At 43.7% G+C, this 19,111-nt stretch overlaps 1 protein-coding gene across 4 annotated transcripts; it reads right to left on the bottom strand.

The window, feature by feature from the left end:
• Positions 1 to 501: 501 nt before the first annotated feature.
• LTO1 (NAD(P)H dehydrogenase (quinone)s) lies at positions 502 to 18,907 on the bottom strand. 4 transcript variants are annotated; one of them, XM_087384126.1, is made up of 8 exons: positions 18,635 to 18,907; positions 18,073 to 18,428; positions 16,279 to 16,592; positions 16,056 to 16,168; positions 15,366 to 15,513; positions 1,241 to 1,378; positions 999 to 1,119; positions 502 to 855 (listed from the first exon to the last, which is right to left on the bottom strand). In XM_087384126.1, exons 1-7 carry the CDS (start codon positions 18,775 to 18,777, stop codon positions 1,045 to 1,047), a joined length of 1,287 nt encoding a protein of 428 aa, XP_087240252.1. In that variant the 5' UTR covers positions 18,778 to 18,907; the 3' UTR covers positions 502 to 855; positions 999 to 1,044. The 4 variants fall into 4 exon arrangements, with proteins under 4 accessions (XP_087240252.1, XP_087240255.1, XP_087240251.1 ...); XM_087384129.1 differs by having other exon boundaries at positions 502 to 1,119; positions 16,336 to 16,592; XM_087384125.1 differs by having other exon boundaries at positions 503 to 1,119.
• Positions 18,908 to 19,111: the final 204 nt, after the last annotated feature.

The following is a 19,111-nucleotide window of genomic DNA, read 5'->3' as shown; positions in this document are numbered from 1 at the left end:
ATGAATCTAGGTATCTTAAGGCTCCAAATGAACCCAAAAAACTTGATGTTCCGAAATCAAATTATAGAACTAGCATATGTCTCTGTTACAAAGTTCACCTCTCATGGCAAATAAAACTTTTTAGAGGTTAAAGCAAAATTATTTGAGCATGCTGGTACTGGAATTTACACAAGGTATCTCATGATGCCCTGCCCGAATAATTAAAGCTGTGGTAAAAGATGGGAGAGGCAGAGCAGTGTGGGGGGAGATCTAGCCATTCGATAAAGCATGACCAATACCCATCAGATGTACTCATGTATCTGGCAAACCAATGAGCTTTAGAATCAGACTTTACAATCAGACCCACCAATCCACGTGAAAACAACAAGATACCAGCACATACGGATAGTCAATCACAGCAGTATGCACAATGCAACTCTGGATGAACCACAAATTTTGATGCATTTAGTAGACTGACTGCAAAGTCTTAAGTTAGTGTATAATTACTAGAATGGTCCTTAATTCAAAATTTTGAAGGCATTCCTGTTTAGATATAATGGATGCAACGATCATCCTCAATGCTGTGGTTCATAATACAAATCATTAACAGACAATAAGAGAGCCTAAACCTAAAAAGAAGCCAGAATTTGTGAGTGGAGGAAAATCCCATGACATGTTGCAGTAACAATTTACGCAGACAACTGTGAGCCTGCGATATCAGCTTTAGAGAGCACCCTCTCTTCACAAGCTTGGAAGTTCTCGACACAAAGCATCTGTTCATACCATAGGTCCCTTGTCAAGCCATGACAAAAAGAAGGGGAAGAGGACGAGGGGATTTCGGGTTGGTACTGAATGAAGCATTTACAGTTTCCCCACCTAGACAGAACAACAGAGAATTTGTCTACAGTATGTAGCAGTAATCCTTGATAAGCTATACACAATCCTAAATATAATGGGCTCGAAACATCTGATCATACTTGGAACCAGATTCATATCCATCAAGATAAATACAAACATACATTAACTTGCATTTATCTTTCAAGGGATGACTGGGGCAGCACTTGATCATTTCATACTATCAAATCCATCAAACCCAGCTGCACGTGCAAGCTCTGACAGCTCTTGCTCTCCTGAAAGCACCTAAAAAAACAAATCTAGTAGTCAATACAGGCCCAATGTTTCAAACTACAGATTAAGCATTGCAATCAAACCACTTCTTCACAAAGCCTTTATGTGCACTTCAAGTGCATAAAACTCCTACCTTCCCTTTGATGATCCATGTTGGAAAACCTTGAATATCTGCTTCCTCACAAGCTTTTGCAATTTTCACCCCTCGCCTGTAACCTTCAGGATAGCATTCCACATAGTTTAGATACTTCACTGCCTCCCGTCCAAATATCTGCATCAATAGCATGATGAAGATCAATTGTCATAATTAGTTCCTCATCTTTTTCCTGTTGCCCTGGACCAGCTAAATGGCTACCACATGAAAAAAATTTACTTGACCAGTTGAACAGAATCAGCAGAGCAATGTGTCCACATTTCAAATACTACAAACCTGGAAGAATAAGAAAGATCTCATGGATATGATTGCACAACGGTAAAAAAGTCCAAGTTTCCAGAAGAAAATTATTATGATTCATGCAAAAAGCAGGAGACACACCGTTGTGACCTTAGAATCTGCCAAAAGCATGAGCATATTTGACGTGGTTTTCTGGAAGTATCATAGATGCTATAAAAACCAAAGCAAAACAAAACTTCTTTTGTTGGGATTGTTCAGTGCAGAACCCCAAGAAAGCTCCAAAGACAAACAAAATCTGTTTGCTGCAAAAAGATTCCTTGGAAGGGGTCATCTATATGTCAAATCTTTGCCACGATGCTCCCATGCAGATTCCGTAATTTTGGGCAAAACCTAAGTCCATACATATATCGGCCATCAAAGCCCTGTCACAGAACGCGCTTTAAACCGTTCCTTGCACGGCAGTACTGTAAACCAATATAATTTTTCCCTCAAACTGATGCATGGTTGAGGGCTGCTCAACGACCAGTTTCAAGGGGCACGAATAGCAAGCGGCTGCTACCATAGGCTCCACGAGCTACCAAACAGCATAGGTGACCACAAGGGGGGAGGGATAGGGAGCTGGGACAGAGAGAGGAAGGGGAGACATCAAAAGGAAGGAGGAAGGAGAGCTAGGGGAGGAGGCAAGGGGCGCAATGGGTAGGGAAAAGCTTGCTGGCTCCAATCAGGGTGCTCAATTCTTCACAAGATAGATCTGTGATCGGGCTATCATCAGATCAAAGTGAAAGAGGGTGATGAGCACAAAACAGTCTTCTGCACGGAAAGCAGTTTGTATGAGTTGACTAATACCATTTCGGTTGACTAATGCACCGGCCACCTTTCAGGCACTCATGAAAAAAATATTGCAGCCACTTCTCTTCCTATATGTGCTGGTTTTCTTTGATGCCATCCTCATTTACAGCAAAAGCAAGCGAGGATGTCAAATAAGTGCTGAAAATTTTTAGTTTGCATCTGTTAGAATTCACTGACCCCACCTGTGAGCCCCCGATTTGAGGGGACAATGGGCAGTGGATACAATGTATATCATCACAGCATTGCCTTCTAGAGATCTGGGGTGGGACAGCATCTATGAAGTGGTGGATAGGCTGACAAAACAAGCCCATTTCATACTCACTAAGACCCGATATTCAGAATCATACGTTGCTTGGCAGTTCATTAATCAGGTGTTTAAGCATCAGGAATTTCCTCATCAATTTGTCAGTGATAGAGATGCAAAATTTACAGGCCATTTCTGGCACGAATTATTTACTCACTCTAGCTCTACAAGCCATCCTTAGACTGATGGTCAGTCTGAAAAGGTGAACTAGTAGAGGAAACCTGAGGCATTTCTATCATGACACCCAAAGGTCGTGGGATAAGTGCCTTGCACTTGCTGAATCTTGCTACAGCAGCACTAAGCATCTCTCTATTGGCATGAGCCCGTTTGGGGCAATGTATGGGTGCAACGTGGGAATGCCTTCCTCAATTGCAGATGTGGTTGTGTCAAATCAGCAAGCACGAAATGACTTGGAGAGGATGGAAGCTCTTCTACAATTGGCTAAAAAGAACATGCAAGATCCTGAAACAGAATAAATACAATGGATGAACGAAGAAGATACCTGGTTTTCAAGGAAGGGGATTATGTGCATTAGGTCTCCACAAAAATCGTTACCAGCACAAAGCTTGCTCATCAGTATTATGGCCCTTACGAAATCATCTGCAAGATTGGGGAAGTAGCATCTCAATTGGAGCTACCGAACACCTCCAAAATCCACTATGTATTTCATATATCTTTGCTAAAACCACATGTAGGCCAGCGTGTGTACATTCTTCGAGAGTTGCCACATCATATCCTTTATGTACCCGAGCGCATTGTGAGTACTTTGCAACAAGGTGTACGCTGGGTACCTCATCAAATGGAAAGTTCTACCTGTCTCAGCACCCTTGTGTGACAGCTGGAGCATGTAATTTTGAGGGCAAAGTTCTATAAGAAGGGATGCTTGTAATGAAGAGGGAGAAAGGAGCTAATTTAGTGGTACCCTAGTATGAGTTATATGTAAGTCCACATCTACCACTCATTGTATGACTTTTGGATGTAGCATCTATCCTACCACGCTCCCTCCTCCCTCCTCCTACTTGTCTTCTCTCTCTCTCTCTCTCTCTCTCTCTCTCTCTCTCTGTGCCTCCTTCCCCTCCCTTTCTCTCCCTTCCATTTTTCTGCCCTTAACCCCGTTTCTACACACCGTGTACAACGGCCTCTGCCAGGTTTGTTCCAGGAGCCAATAATGTGGCTGATTTTATCATGCTGACAGATTGTGGTGAGCCTTCTAGCTTCAAGGAAGCTATGGGAAGAACAGAGAAAAGGAAGTGGGAGAAAGCCATGCAATCTGAAATGGACTCCCTACTTCAAAATGATACATGGGACTTGGTGCAGCTACCTGCAGGCAGAAAGGTTTTGCCATGCAAGTGGGTTTACAAAGTCAAAGTGGATTCAAATGCTTTACCGAGGTATAAGGCCAGATTGGTTGCCAAGGGATTTAAGCAGGAGAAGGGCATTGACTTTGATGAGATCTTTTCCCCTGTAGTCAAGATGACTACTTTGAGAGCAGTGTTAGCTCTTGTTGCTCATGAGGACATGGATTTATGTCAGATGGATGTGAAGACTGCTTTTCTTCACGGAGATCTCCATGATGAGATCTATATGAGTCAGCCAGAGGGATATGCTGTTAAAGGGAAAGAGCAGCTTGTGTGTAAGCTCAAGAGGAGCTTGTATGGACTCAAGCAGGCGCCAAGAGAATGGTACAAGAAGTTTGATGCCTTCATGCAGTCCCAAGGGTATCATAGGTGTGAAACCGATCATTGCTTGTACACCAAACGGGCAAAGGATGGCAGTTTGATGTTACTCATTCTATATGTGGATGACATGCTGATTGCCAGTAAATCTCAGCATGAGATTAGTGCTTTAAAGAAACAACTGCATAAGTCTTTTGACATGAAAGACTTGGGTGATGCCAACCATATTCTTGGCATGCGGATCACTCGTGACAGGTCCAAGGGACTTTTGTTTCTGTCACAGGAAGAGTACATTGACAAAGTACTGCAGAGGTTTAAAATGGAGGGGGGGAAGTCTATTAGTACCCCGTTGCCTCCACATTTAAAACTCAGCAGTAAGGACAGCCCCAGATCAGATGATGATAAGGCTGAAATGGCCAAGGTTCCATATGCATCTGCAGTTGGTTCTTTGATGTATGCCATGGTTGCCACTCGTCCGGATATTGCTTTTGCTGTGGGAGTCATCAGCAGGTATATGGCAAATCCAGGCAAGCGGCACTGGGAAGCAGTGAAAGGCGTTTTGAGGTATCTCAAGGGTACCAAAGACTTGTGCATATGCTATGGCAGGCAAGATGCATTGGTGCATGGTTTTACAGATTCAGACTATGCAGGAAATGCAGATAACCGGAAGTCTACTACCGGTTATATTTTCACATTTGCAGGAGGTGCTATATCATGGGTGTCTCGGTTGCAGAAATGCGTTGCACTGTCAACTACTGAAGCTGAATATGTTGCAGCCACTGAGGCTTGCAAGGAAGCAATATGGCTTACTCGGCTGGTGGGAGACTTGGGCATTACAGGAGATATGCCAGTTTTGCATTGTGATAGTCAGAGTGCTATCATGTTGGCAAAGAATCCGGTCTTTCATCAGAAGACCAAGCACATAGATGTGAAATATCATTTCATCAGGGAGGTACTGGAAGACAAGCGACTTGAGCTTGTGAAGGTGCATACTGATGATAATCCTGCAGATTTGCTCACTAAGAGCTTGCCTACAGCGCGGTTTGCACATTGCCGCCACATCATGGGATTAGGATGAGACCATTCTTATTTTATGTCTTGTATACAGTAACTGTATATTGCTGTAATTTTTATTCTTTTCTTCCCTTTAGGCACATTGGCCTTTAGGTGGGAGGTTGTTGGGGTAAAGGCACATTGCCACCCCTTTATTAAAGATATGACACCTATGACTGTCTTAAGACAGTCATAGGGTGAAAAACCTAATCCTAATAAAACCTATGAGTTTGTGGTGTGGCTCATCACTTTACACCCGCACATTTTGGAGTCTTCTCTCTCTCACTCTCTCCCTCTTGTACTTCTCCCACTCACCTTTTCGCTTCATTCTGATGACACTCAACCCATATGTAACATGCGAGGCCATTGGCCTAAATCTTTCATGTGGAGCATCGGGTTGCTATGCCTTTTCTTGCGCGAGAGGATGCAAATGGCAATGCTCCTATGGACGAAGAGCAAATCTATTGGGATGCGCAACAAGCCATTTATGTTATCTCTTCTCATGCCTTGATGGGTGCCAAAAGTGCTGAAACTATCAGATTGAAAGGACAAATTAATGGCAAGACTATTCACATGCTTGTGGACAGTGGTAGCACTCATAATTTCATCAATTCTAAGACCTTACAGAAGGTGGGACTGATTGCTACTGAGATTGATCATGGGCTGAGAGTAGAGGTGGCAAATGGACAACATTTGGTCAGTAAATTTTGTTGCCAAGATGTAAGGATCAAGCTCTCTGAGGATTATGAATTTGCTAGGGATCTCTTGGCGCTGGATATGGCCCAATAAATGCTATCCTGGGCTGCAATTAGCTGAAATCTTTGGGTAAAATCAGCATGGATTTAAATGCCCTATCACTCAGCTTGTCCACAAGGGTAGAACTGTAACATTGCATGGCATTGCCACTCCTAAATTGCAGGTCATTTCAAGAAGGTAGTTAGCCAGAGGGCTCAGGAAGGAACATGCCCTCTACGCATTGAATGTGTCAATATCTCAGGGGGGTAGCATTCCCCGTGTTGAGGATTGTGATTTGCAGTAGTCGCTATCAGAGTTTGCTGATGTATTTGCTGATATGCCATCCCAATTGCCTCCCAAGAGGGATGTGGATCATGCCATTGTTCTAGAGCCTAGCAATAAGCCCATAAACAAAGCCCCATATCGTCTCTCTAAGGTTGAGCGGGAGGAAGTGGCAATACAGGTGCGGGAATTGCTTGAGAAGAACTTCATCTCTCATAGCACTTCTCCTTTTGCCTCTCCGATGCTTCTGGTGAAAAAGGATGGATCATGTTAGGGGTAAAGGCACATTGCCAACCCTTAATTAAAGAATTAAAGATAGGACACCTATGACTGTCTTAAGACAGTCATAGGGTAAACCTAATCCTAATAAAACATAAGTGAGTTTGTGGTGTGGCTCACTATCACTTCACACCCGCACTAGAGTGTCACTCTCTTACTCTCTCTCCCTTCCACTACTCTTCCCCCTCTCAACTGGTATCAGAACCTATCAAGCCTTCTCTCCCCCTACCTCATCCGTACCGTACGGACGTACGGACAGATCCGTACGGCCGTACGTCGTCCGTACGACCGTACGGACCAGGGCGCAGAGCCGTACGGCGGCGCGTTTTCGAGGGGAATATGAGTGAGGGCGCGGTCGCGGGCTGTAGGACTTCTGCGCGGTGCATTTTCGCGGGTCACCTCCAAGGGTATCGCATTTCGTACGGCAGATCTGAGGCGGCGCATTTTTCGTAGGGCTGCAGGCTTTTCGTTGCGGGCGTGGGCGTCGTCAACCTACTGCAGTACAGCAGCATAGCTGCTGTGTTTTCTGCAGCAGTTCATACATCAGCTGTACGGACAGTCCGTACAGCCGTACGGACTGCCGTACAACTTTGTACGGTTGGCGTCGACATCAGTTGGGTACAGAAGTACAGCATTTTTCTTTTGCTGCAAAAATCTCGATTTTTTTTTTGGGGGAAGTTTGCACCGATAGTACACAGGTACTCTGCAGGGACAAAAGTACAGCAGGTACTTTGCAGGTACTGAAAAGTACAGCACATTTTCTGATTGGAAGAGGCATATTCCTGAAGCATTCTAGCAGTATACTGTGCATTTGTTGAGGTACATCAGGTACTCTCGTGTCACTCACTCTTGAGGTGACTTGTGCCACAGTGGTGGTGTTTGTGCAGTTACTTGTCATTCAGGAAGGTCAGATGCTTGTTTTGCAGAAGCTTCTATGCATTTACTGAGTGCAATTCTCAGTTTTGGGTGACCATTTCAAAGGGCTTTTGCCTGGATGTGTTTGCAGTCTATGCCTTGAGGCAGTGTGTAGCCAGGGAGCACACATTTGCTTTATTTCCGCAGTGCATTTGGTGACATTTGTTGCAGGTCACATTCTTTGTACGCACTTTGAAAATCTCAGTTGAGCCACGCTTGGTCAGGGCGCATCGAGTTTACTCGGTCCCTAACTGCCCATCGTTGACAGTGCTCAAAAGATTTTCTTCTTGGTGTCTGTACGTTGTGATTTGTGTTGTTACTGAGTACACAGGGGCAGTCTATGCATTGCACATTGTCAGGTACAAGTGTCAGAGAGATTTCATATTGCATGCTACCTCAGTGTTGAGGTGTTCTCCACTTGATTCAGGTGTCAGATCAAGGGGCTTTTGCCCAGACTTTGTTTGATACCACTTGGGTTACCGACAGAGATCTTCAGATGCATTTTCTCCCCTTGGTCTAAGGGTGATTGCTTGGGATTTATCCCATTTACTGTTGCAGGTTTTGTGACAGGCTGAAGGGTCATTTACTGTTTTTGGGGTGTTTTTGTCAAGTGGTTTCTGCAATTTAACTCAGTGCCATACCTCATCTGAGGTGGGAGAAGTGATCAGTACAGTGTTTACAGCAGTGTTTACAGCAGTGTTGGTGGTTTTGTCAGATGATTGTGCACTGTTAAGCACTTGTTGAGCAGCAACAGCAGTCTGAAATCACTGTTTCTATGCCTTTTTGAGCTCAGAACAGTTTGTCAGAAGGTACAATATTTGCAGGGACATTTACTGTTTTGCTGCAGATTTTTACTGACAGTAAAAACAGCACCATTGAGAGTGCTTCTGGCTCTTGAATAGAGCAGGCTTTTCTGAACAAAGGATGGCAGTTTGATGCTACTCATTCTATATGTGGATGACATGCTTATTGCCAGTAAATCTCAGCATGAGATTAGTGTTTTGAAGAAACAACTGCATAAGTCTTTTGACATGAAAGACTTGGGTGATGCAAATCATATTCTTGGCATGCGTATTACTCGTGACAGGTCCAAGGGACTTTTGTTTCTATCACAGAAAGAGTACATTGACAAAGTACTGCAGAGGTTTAAAATGGAGGGGGGGAAGTCCATTAGTACCCCGTTGCCTCCACATTTAAAACTCAGCAGTAAGGACAGCCCCAGATCAGATGATGATAAGGCTGAAATGGCCAAGGTTCCGTATGCATCTGTAGTTGGATCTTTGATGTATGCCATGGTTGCCACTCGTCCGGATATTGCTTTTGCGGTGGGAGTCATCAGCAGGTATATGGCAAATCCAGGCAAGCGGCATTGGGAAGCAGTGAAAGGTGTCTTGAGGTATCTCAAAGGTACCAAAGACTTGTGCATATGCTATGGTAGGCAGGATGCATTGGTGCATGGTTTTACAGATTCAGACTATGCAGGGAATGCAGATAACCGGAAGTCTACTACCGGTTATATTTTCACATTTGCAGGAGGTGCTATATCATGGGTGTCTCGGTTGCAGAAATGCGTTGCACTGTCAACCACAGAAGCTGAATATGTTGCAGCCACTGAGGCTTGCAAGGAAGCAATATGGCTTACTCGGCTGGTGGGAGATTTGGGCATTACAGGTGACATGCCAGTTTTGCATTGTGATAGTCAGAGTGCTATCATGTTGGCAAAGAATCCGGTCTTTCATCAGAAGACCAAGCACATAGAAGTGAAATATCATTTCATCAGGGAGGTACTAGAAGACAAGCGTCTTGAGCTTGTGAAAGTACATACTGATGATAATCCTGCAGATTTGCTCACTAAGAGCTTGCCTACAGAGCGGTTTGCACATTGCCGCCACATCATGGGATTAGGATGAGACCATTCTTACTTTATGGTCCTGTATACAGTAACTGTATATTGCTGTAATTTTTATTCTTTTCTCCCCTTTAGGCACATTGGCCTTTAGGTGGGAGGTTGTTGGGGGTAAAGGCACATTGCCAACCCTTAATTAAAGAATTAAAGATAGGACACCTATGACTGTCTTAAGACAGTCATAGGGTAAACCTAATCCTAATAAAACATAAGTGAGTTTGTGGTGTGGCTCACTATCACTTCACACCCGCACTAGAGTGTCACTCTCTTACTCTCTCTCCCTTCCACTACTCTTCCCCCTCTCAGATCATACCGCATGTGCATTGATTACAGGGATCTAAATAAGGCCACTATCAAGAATAGGTTTCCAATCCCCAGGATAGATTACCTGTTGGATGAACTCAAGGGTGCTCAGTTTTTCACGAAGATAGATTTGAGGTCTGGTTATCATCAAATCAGGGTGAAAGAAGGAGATGAGCACAAGACGGCCTTCCGCACAGAATGAGGCTTGTATGAATTCAAGGTGATGCCGTTTGGATTGACTAATGCACCGGCCACCTTCCAAGCATTGATGAACAAGACAGCCACTTCTTTTCATATGCGTGTTGGTTTTCTTTGATGATATCCTCATTTATAGCAAGGATAGACAAGAGCACATTAAGCAAGTGAAGCATGTGCTGGAAATTTTGAGGATGCATCAGCTTTATGCAAAAGCCAGCAAATGCACTATTATGGCAAAGGAGGTTGAGTACCTCGGGCATATTATGAGTGTGAGTAGACAAGGCATTCGGGTGGATCCTGCAAAGGTGAAATGCATCAAAGATTGGCCACAGCCATAAAATCCCACGCAGTTGAGAGGGTTTTTAGGTCTTGCTTCCTTCTACAAGCACTTTATTCGCAAATTTGCCAAGAGGGCAGCTCCTCTTACTGACCCCTTGAAGAAGGATGCTTTTGGGTGGTCAAGGGAAGCACAACGCAGCTTTGAAGACCTGAAATTTGCTCTCACTCATGCACCTATCTTGATATGCCCTGATTTTTCGCATCCTTTCATTGTGGAGGCAGATGCCAATGGCAAAGGATTGGGGGCTGTTCTGAGGCAGGAAGACGGGGTAATAGCCTTTGAAAGCAGGAAGTTTGATGCCAAAGAACTCAATTTCCATGTTTATGATCAAGAGATGCTGGCTATCTTGCATGCTTTCAAGAAATGGCACCACTATCTGTACAAAAGTAAAATTAAGGTGAAAACAGATCATAGGACACTCAGATTCTTGCTCACCCAGCCAAAAGAGGTGGTTGGCTGCAGTCCAATCCTATGATTTTGACATTGAGTACAGAAAAGGGAAGGAAAATGTGGTTGTAGATGCCTTGTCCAAGATGTGGGCTTGCAATTTGTCTACTTTCTCTACCATATATCAGGAGTGGATTCATGGCATTCAGGAAGAGTATATGCAGAATTCTAAATCAGCTTTCATATTTTCAGATTTGCAGAAGCCTTCTAGTCAGGGTCATCCAGATTTCAAATTGCATAATGGACTGTTGTGGTGCCAAGACAGGAATTATTTAGTGCCAGATTCAAAATACCGCCAGCTGGTTTTGCAAGAAATGCACTCCTCTCCCATGGCTAGATATTCAGGTATCACTAAAACATATGAAAGAATCAAGCAGAGCTTTACCTGGGAGGGCATGTGGAGAGATGTGGTTAAATACGTGGCTGAATGCTTGCCTTGCCAACAAAACATTACCCACAGGCCTATTGCAGCCATTACCCATTCCAAAGGGCAAATGGACGCACATAGCAATGGATTTCATCACAAGATTGCCTTCTACAAAGAGGGGATGGGACAACATCTTTGTTGTGGTGGATAGAATGACAAAACAGGCCCATTTCATACCCACTAAGACCCAGCATTCAGCATCGCAGGCTGCTTGGCAATTCATTGAACATGTCTTAAAGCATCATGGTTTCCCTCAGGAAATTGTCAGTGACAGATGCAAAGTTTATGGGTCACTTTTGGGAGAAGATATTTACAGCAATGGGTACTTTACTCACACCTAGCACTGCTTACCATCTTGAGACTGATGGACAGTCGGAAAGGGTGAACAAATGGGAGGAGGCATTTTTGTCATGATACTCAGAAGTCTTGGGATAAATGGTTGTCACTTGCTGAATTTTGCTACAACAGTACCAAGCATCTCTCCATTGGCATGAGCCCGTTTGAGGCAATGTACAGATGCAAGGTCGGGATGCCTTCTTCAATTGGTGACATGTGAAAAATCAGCAAGCACGGAATGACTTGGAGAGGATGGATGCCCTTCTGCAGTTGGCAAAAAGGAATATGTAGCTTGAATGCAAGCCAAGCCAAGCAGAAGAAATATGCAAATGAATGCAGGAGATATTTGTCTTTCAAAGAGGGAGATTATGTGCATTTGTATCTCCATAAGTACCGTTATGCCTCGCTGAAAGGTAATACCAACACAAAGCTTGCTCATAGGTATTACAATCCTTATAGGATCATCCTCAAGGTTGGAGAGGTAGCATATTAGTTGGAGCTACCCAATACCTCTAAGATCCATGATGTCTTCCATGTATCTTTGCTGAAACCACATGTTGGACAGCATGTCCATGTTCTTCCAGAGTTGCCACCTATGGATGAAGAGAGCCACATCCTCTATGTCTCGGAGCGCATCGTGGGTTTCAGAGACCATGTACTCCGGAACAAGGCCTACGTAGAGTATCTTATCAAGTGGCGAGGACTCCCTGAGGATGAAAATTCATGGCAGCTAGAAAGCATTGTCCAAGACCACCCCTATCTCCTACCGGATTGATTAGTAGTTTATGAGCACATATTAGAGGCTAAGGTATGGTATAGGAAAGAATTAAAGTAGCCAGCCTAGGATGTGGACTACATAATGTGGAGATGTGGATCAAGGATATCCACAAGGAGAGATGTGGATCAGTAGATCCCACAAGTGTTGATTATTCTAAGGGCACTCTATATAAGAGGCCTATCATGTATTGTTGAGTACACACATTTGGAATAGATTGAGTATTGCCTACCGTATCTCTTATGGAGTTTCTTCTATGGTTTGATCCCCCTTGATCTTTTGCTAATTCCACATTGCACTAGGAGAGCACAATCTGCACTTTCACATGGTATCAAAGCATAGGTCTAGTTCTCTTAGATTAGTTTTAGACATAGTTGGGTATTCTCGTTTTGATTTATTTTGGTTGAAAAGTGCTCCTCTGTCATCCACAGCTCCATCTACAAACACGAGCTTCAACGCTCAACAATCCATGACAAAGACTACACAACCGACCACAAGATCCAGCACGGGCGATAGCACCAGCGCTCATGCATCACCATGAAGAACCGATAATATTTCGAGGTCCGCAACTAGAGATTGACTGGTGGAGCTTCTGTTTGGGGGAGGACGGGAGTGTCGTCTTCGTAAGCTGTAGACGAGGAAAGGTCGGGAGCAGGGGAGGAGGAGGCCGCCATGAACAGCATGCAAATATGGGAGATTTGCTATGTCGTCTTCCGTGAGAGGCCTGCTCCCTACAACCTCGGAGATCTCAACGGAACCTTAGTGCAGCGAGACACGCAATTCCAAAGAGTTTCCCACCGGCCCAACGTCGGAATTCTTCTTCGCTCTCTACGCCCGCAGCGCCATATCTGTCCTCACTGCGTCGCCGTCTGCACAAAAGCTTCAAAGCTTCCATTTCCTTCTTTTCTAAGGTGGTAACCTTAGGACATGTGGCAGCCAATGGTAAAGACACGTGGCAGATAAGCCACTCACCTTGGGTTAGTCGTACAATTAGGTCTTGGCCAGTGTCAGGTTTACATTTTACCATGGTTCAATTTCTATAGGTTTGATTAAGTTCTGGTTGGGTCAGAAGACTGCCACATGGCATAGGACCACCTCAGCACAGTAACCCCTTGCCAAGCACAATTTGTAAGCTACATGTGAACAGCCTGTGCCACATCACCAAAGACCACCTCTTCTTCATAAAAACTTCGACAAGGCATAACTTGCAATCAAGGATAAATTTGCACACACTCCAAAAAGAAAAAGTGATCATCTTTTTGAGCTCTACGCGCCTGTCAGATCAAAATCATTGTTAGCAATTAGACACTGCCATTGAAGCAAAACTAAGCTCATGGTAAGACCTTTGCAATAAATGCTAAAGCAACGCATGAACGCAAAAAGCATGCCGGAAGCACAAGTGCATGAGATGACCGTAGCACAGAACATGGCATCCACACATAAAGCATTAAAGCACATGGAAGAACAAAGCATGTTGCATCAAGCTACATCAAGCAAAGAAGAGAACGCCATCGACATCATGCATTGAAAAGCAAAAGCCTTACCTTCAGCCCACACGTTTGCAAATCAAGCCTGACCACCTGAAAGTAGCTATGAAAGCACCCAAGGGTATTGACATGTAAAAACCACACTTGACCACCTTAAGTAGCAATGCATGCACTAAGGGGAGGTGATGGAATGTAAACTCACATCTGACCACCTTGCGGTAGCCAATGGATCATGGCAACAAGAAGAGGTGTTGAGATATGGTGCCATGAGCACATATTAGAGCCTAAGGTATGGTATAGGAAAGAATTTAAGTAGCCACCCTAGGATGTGGACTACATGATGTGGAGATGTGGATCAAGGATATCCACAAGGGGAGATGTGGATCAGAGGATCCCACAAGTGTTGACTATTCTAAGGGCACTCTCTATATAAGAGGCCTATCATGTATTGTTGAGTACACGCATTTGGAATAGATTGCCTACTGTATGTTTCTCATGGAGTTTCTTCTATGGTTTGGTCCCCCTTGATCTTTTGCTAATTCCACGTTGCATGAGAAGAGCACAATCCGCACTTTCACACACTTTTGGACAGCCATGCTGTGAAATTTTGAGGGCAAAATTCTATGGGAAGGGATGGCTGTAATGAAGGGGAAAAAGGGCCAAGTTAGAGGTCCTTTAGGTGGAAAATGTGGAGGGACTATATAAGTCTCCATCCACTCCCTACTATTTACTTTTTGATATGACATCTAATCCTATCTACTCTCCCTTCCTCCTTCCTGCCTACGCTCACTCCTCTCTCCCTCTCTTCCCTACTCCCTTTCAATCTCTCCCTCTCTTTCCTACCTCACTCTCTCTCTCCTACCCCTTCTCCTCCCTTCTTCCCCTATCTCTCTCCCCTTCTGCTAGTCAATCCCCTTTCTCCAAATCTGCCCCTACCCCCTTTTCTACGAAAGCTCAGATCACCGAAAGAGGCCTACACATCTGAAAATTGTGATGATTATATCAAAGAAAACCCTATGCAAGAAGCAGCAGAAACCAGCTGGTATCACACTCTTATTTGCAGACCAAAACAAGAGAAATAAATGCACCATAATTGATGCAATAGATCAGGCAATGTACAAGAGAGAGAGGGTACACAAGCATATGAACCTAACTTTTGCTGCAAGTTAAATGCCTATTGGCTTTGCGAATCTGAAAAAACAGTAGCCTTCAAAAACAGGTAAATGACCGCATCAGACTCCAGAGAGGCTCCAGGACAGGCCTTGCCTTATACAAAGGTGTGTAACCCCCTACTAATCTGCTCTGCCTCAGCTGCCTAGCTGGTGTGGTTGAGCTAGCAGAAACACATTCCGAGAAACTTAAAAGACGAGTAGAGACGCTCAAAAACACACGGACTAATCACTGTTCTAATAAAAATGTCTGCAATATTGACATTACAACATCCTCTGACGAGCACAAATCAGTAGAGAATATGAAAATTGTATGCCTTCACATTCTGTGCGAAGGTGCAGAGACATATCCAGCTACATAACTTAGGGAAATTAGAACACACCTGCTTCTGCTCAAAACAATGAGAACACCAGAATGCACCATACATTTTGGCTCCAACTGACTGAAGATGCTTTGCAAGAGACACATTCAATGGACTCGAGCTTGATGTAACCTGGAGCTCCACAGGTGGAAGATCTATATCTGCAGATCTGCAGTGCAAAGATTTGGGCCAGAACAATGCATCCACAGTTCTCAGTACCTAAGAAACCAGATATATGCTGCACTAGAAAGTATCATTGTAAGAAGGTGTACACAAATAAACAGCTCTGGCATAGCAAGGACCGTGTTATTGCAGTTACACCCTTCATTATGTAAGCATTTGGATCTCTCAATCGATGCCCAGGCAATTTTCCAAAGTTGCTTGAATGCATGCAGGCCTATTTTAAAAAGTGCACCCACAGCCTGCAAATTTGACATCATGACTTACTGTGTGGTTTTCATCCTACAGCCTCCAAACCTAGAGTCTTGGTCATGAACATGACTAGCCATACAGAGCAAATATCGGGAGAAACATAAAGTTGAGAATCTCTAATGCATGCTTTAATGACTCACACAAATGTCTACCTTTAAACAATACAACCCTACGTTACATCCATGTGACTTTAAGGTCCTAAAACACACATCCAAGTAAAACAAAAAATATCAACAGTCATGACCAGAATGAGATTCAAGGGAGTGAGCATCAACTGACCCACTCAATGCAGGAGCAATGTCTGCATATGCCGATGATAAAGCTAGCACCACTGAAGCAGTTACTGCTAGCTGCAATCCAGCCACTTGTTTGATCTCTTTAGAGCTGAAACTCTGTTGCTCGATGACAGGAAATTCCCATCCCCATACAATTTTATACGAGTGAGTTAACAGGTTCAAACTCTAACATAAGTAGACCCTATATAATTCAGTATATCTACTACCTTCAACATACATTTCCAATGCATGTTCCAAGGCTGGCCGAAGAAAGGGCCTCGCACCCGTAAACTAAGAAGAAGCAAGCTGACAGACAGTAAAGCCGATGCTACACAATAGGCGCATGAAGCTCCTTCCAGCTTTGTTGACAGAATATACATGAAATATGCGCTTGCACTGGCCATAGCACCAGTGATTCCCAGGAGAAACCACCGTGTCAAATCAACACCGACTACTTTCACTGAGACCTTTGAAATTGCAAGTAATCCCAATAAGGACACTGTGCCATAAGCGAGCACACCAACCGCTGAGAGTGGTAGTCCTGCAGTATAGAACGTCAATAGCATTTAAGTCCCCATAGTCTCAAACCCATAGAATGACATAAATGAACAATTTTACATCACAGGAAAATGGAGATGCAGAAAGAGTAATGGATCTTGTTTATTTTTACATTTTATTCTTTTCGGAAAAGGGACGGGGGCAGGTGGCACACAGAGAGAGAGAGAGAGAGAGAGAGAGAGAGAGAGAGAGAGAGAGTCCACTACACCAATAAAGTTTTTGCTTCTCAGGGCTAAGGGGGCAGGGAGGGGGGAGAAAGAAAGAAAGTCTATTCATGTCCATAGGAGACCAACAGGTCTATGGGCAGCAAAAAACATCCACTCAGGGGGCGTACAAGGTGGTGTGCATAGAGATATCACACACACACACACACACAGATGAAATGAAATGAAATTTGTATAAACACCCAATGAAGACCCAATAGGATCTATGGAATGGCCCAAAAAAGCACAATCACAGTTGCAACTCTATACAGTTACTCACACTACAATTTTACTCTTCTCAACATCGTACCATATCATGAAATCTAGTGACTAGCCTCAGAAAACTTCCTATGTGTTTACAATTTCCTATGATCAAGTAGGTTTTTCAGAAAATTCACTACTTGCTTGGCTGCTGGTTGAAAGATTTTGGACATTTTTTGGTTCCAAGCTATGCAAGCCATGGCATGCTCTGACGTGTGAAAAATATTACATATTCTTTAACTTCCAATTCTTTACTATCACATACCCTGCACAGTCTGTCCTCTCTACTAACATTCCTCCAAATTCCAGTCTCAATACTAGGTCATGAGACCTCACTCTCATCCAACAGATCATCCGTCTTTTGAACACTAAGAAGTTCTGTTTTAGTAGGTATTGGTGCTCACCATTAACCAGCATTGCTCTTTTGCATATAAAGAGTTATCTTCTCTTTAGGTTCTTGATAATTTATCCACAACTTTCTGCTTTACCAAGTCCCTTATTGCCAACTTTCCTTCTAGTATCTCTTCATCTTTGATTCTCCATTTCTCCAGCCACTCAATACCAACCCTTTTTAGAAGTAGCTCTATACCAATCCATTTTAGAAGTAGCTGTCTTTGCTCTACGAGACACACGGGTTGCCCTTATCCTAATGATGAATACAAGAGGTCATCGTGTTACACTTGTTCGAATTAAAACAATAGACCGATGACTCACAGGAGTAATTACAAGATGCAAGCATTTCACAATTATGAAGCCGCATTACGTTGCAAACATCTTTGGCATAAGTGTAATATACTAATAGAGGTCTATCGTACTAATAACGACAAACTCTAAGAAAAGAGCATCCGTTGGCAATTGATTCAATTTGATTCTAGATAGAAACGTGTAATCTTAGACGAGTGTATCCCTTGGCAAGTAGTCTAGCTTTATACTCTATGCCACACCTCACATAACGCAAAGACGATTTCCCTCGTTAAGACAAACAAAGGAGGAGCTTACCAAAGACAGCTGCGTAATCGCTGTTTAACACGTCGTTGCAGCTGCCTCCGCCAATCGGACAAGATATAGTTCCACCAGAAAGTTTCGTATAAGTCAGGTACAGAGTTTCTGCCAAGCCCAATCCTGCTAACCCTGTGACCAACCCATATGTAGCAGACGAATCGCTATGTTCAAGGGAAAGTTCCGACTCAGCTGGAACTCTTTGACGAGCTTCTTGGATATGTTCAAGGGAAAGTTCCGACTTGGCTGGAACTCTTTGGCGGGCTTCTTCCAACTCCGAATTCTCGGAGCCATCTTCTGGTCTAAGTGCACAAAACACGGGACGCGTCTTCTCGAGGTTCTGAAAACTGCAGCACCTTCTCTACATCAAGTGGGCGAAATCAATATCAAACTAGAGAGAACTCAAACCAGCTAAGCAAGCGCATGTCCACCTCAGGATTCCTGATAATCATGAGGTGAGAGAGGCAAAGAATTGGCCGATCTTAAGTAAGAACAAGACAGAGGGATATGGGAAGTTGCAAATGCGCAAAGATGATGAGCGGAAGGAAAATGAAGTGCTCACAGGCTCACCAGAGTGCCCCTGAGAACTCCGAGGCGCAGAGTGCGCAGAGAGCGCAGCGTGGAAGGAAGGCTAACTGCAGAGATGGAGAGGTAGGAAGAGGAAGAGGATGTGAAGAGAGTAGAGGGCACCCACAGAACCGCCATAGCCACAGAGCTTTGTTCACAAAGAAGTTCACAGAGTTAAATGGTAGTGAATTCACAAAGAAGTTCTATGTTTTGTGAATTTGTTCAAACCTTGAGTTTCACCTAGAGCTTTAGTGGGAACTTTTTTGTTCTTGCCTGGATGTTTATGTGTCACTCCTCAGTTCAACCCTGGACACACTTATGGATCCTAACCTCGTATGAAATCGTTCACACACATTAGATAATATGAAAAAATGGTATTTAAGGGAACAAGTGTATGTCTAAAGTCCACATTGACTACACAAGCTTAAAGCAAATAAAAAACAAACACTAAGGCTTGCCTTTAGATACAAAG

This window comes from Dipteris shenzhenensis, chromosome 13, assembly GCF_047967505.1.
Source record: "Dipteris shenzhenensis isolate YYH24624 ecotype China chromosome 13, Dip_SZ_1.0, whole genome shotgun sequence".
Taxonomy (NCBI): Eukaryota; Viridiplantae; Streptophyta; class Polypodiopsida; order Gleicheniales; family Dipteridaceae; genus Dipteris; species Dipteris shenzhenensis.
The sequence above is the reverse complement of the archived record's forward strand: the minus strand, read 5'-3'. Positions and strand labels throughout refer to the sequence as shown.

Excerpts from the sequence above, each read along its gene's own strand:
- LTO1 (XM_087384126.1), bottom strand. The coding sequence starts at position 18,777 with ATGGCGGTTCTGTGGGTGCCCTCTACTCTCTTCACATCCTCTTCCTCT. Across the intron at positions 15,514-16,055 it reads ATTGCTCCTGCATTGAGTGG|ATCTGCAGATATAGATCTTC; the intron begins GTCAGTTGATGC and ends TTTGCACTGCAG. Across the intron at positions 1,379-15,365 it reads ATTGTTTTGAGCAGAAGCAG|ATATTTGGACGGGAGGCAGT; the intron begins GTGTGTTCTAAT and ends CTATTGATGCAG.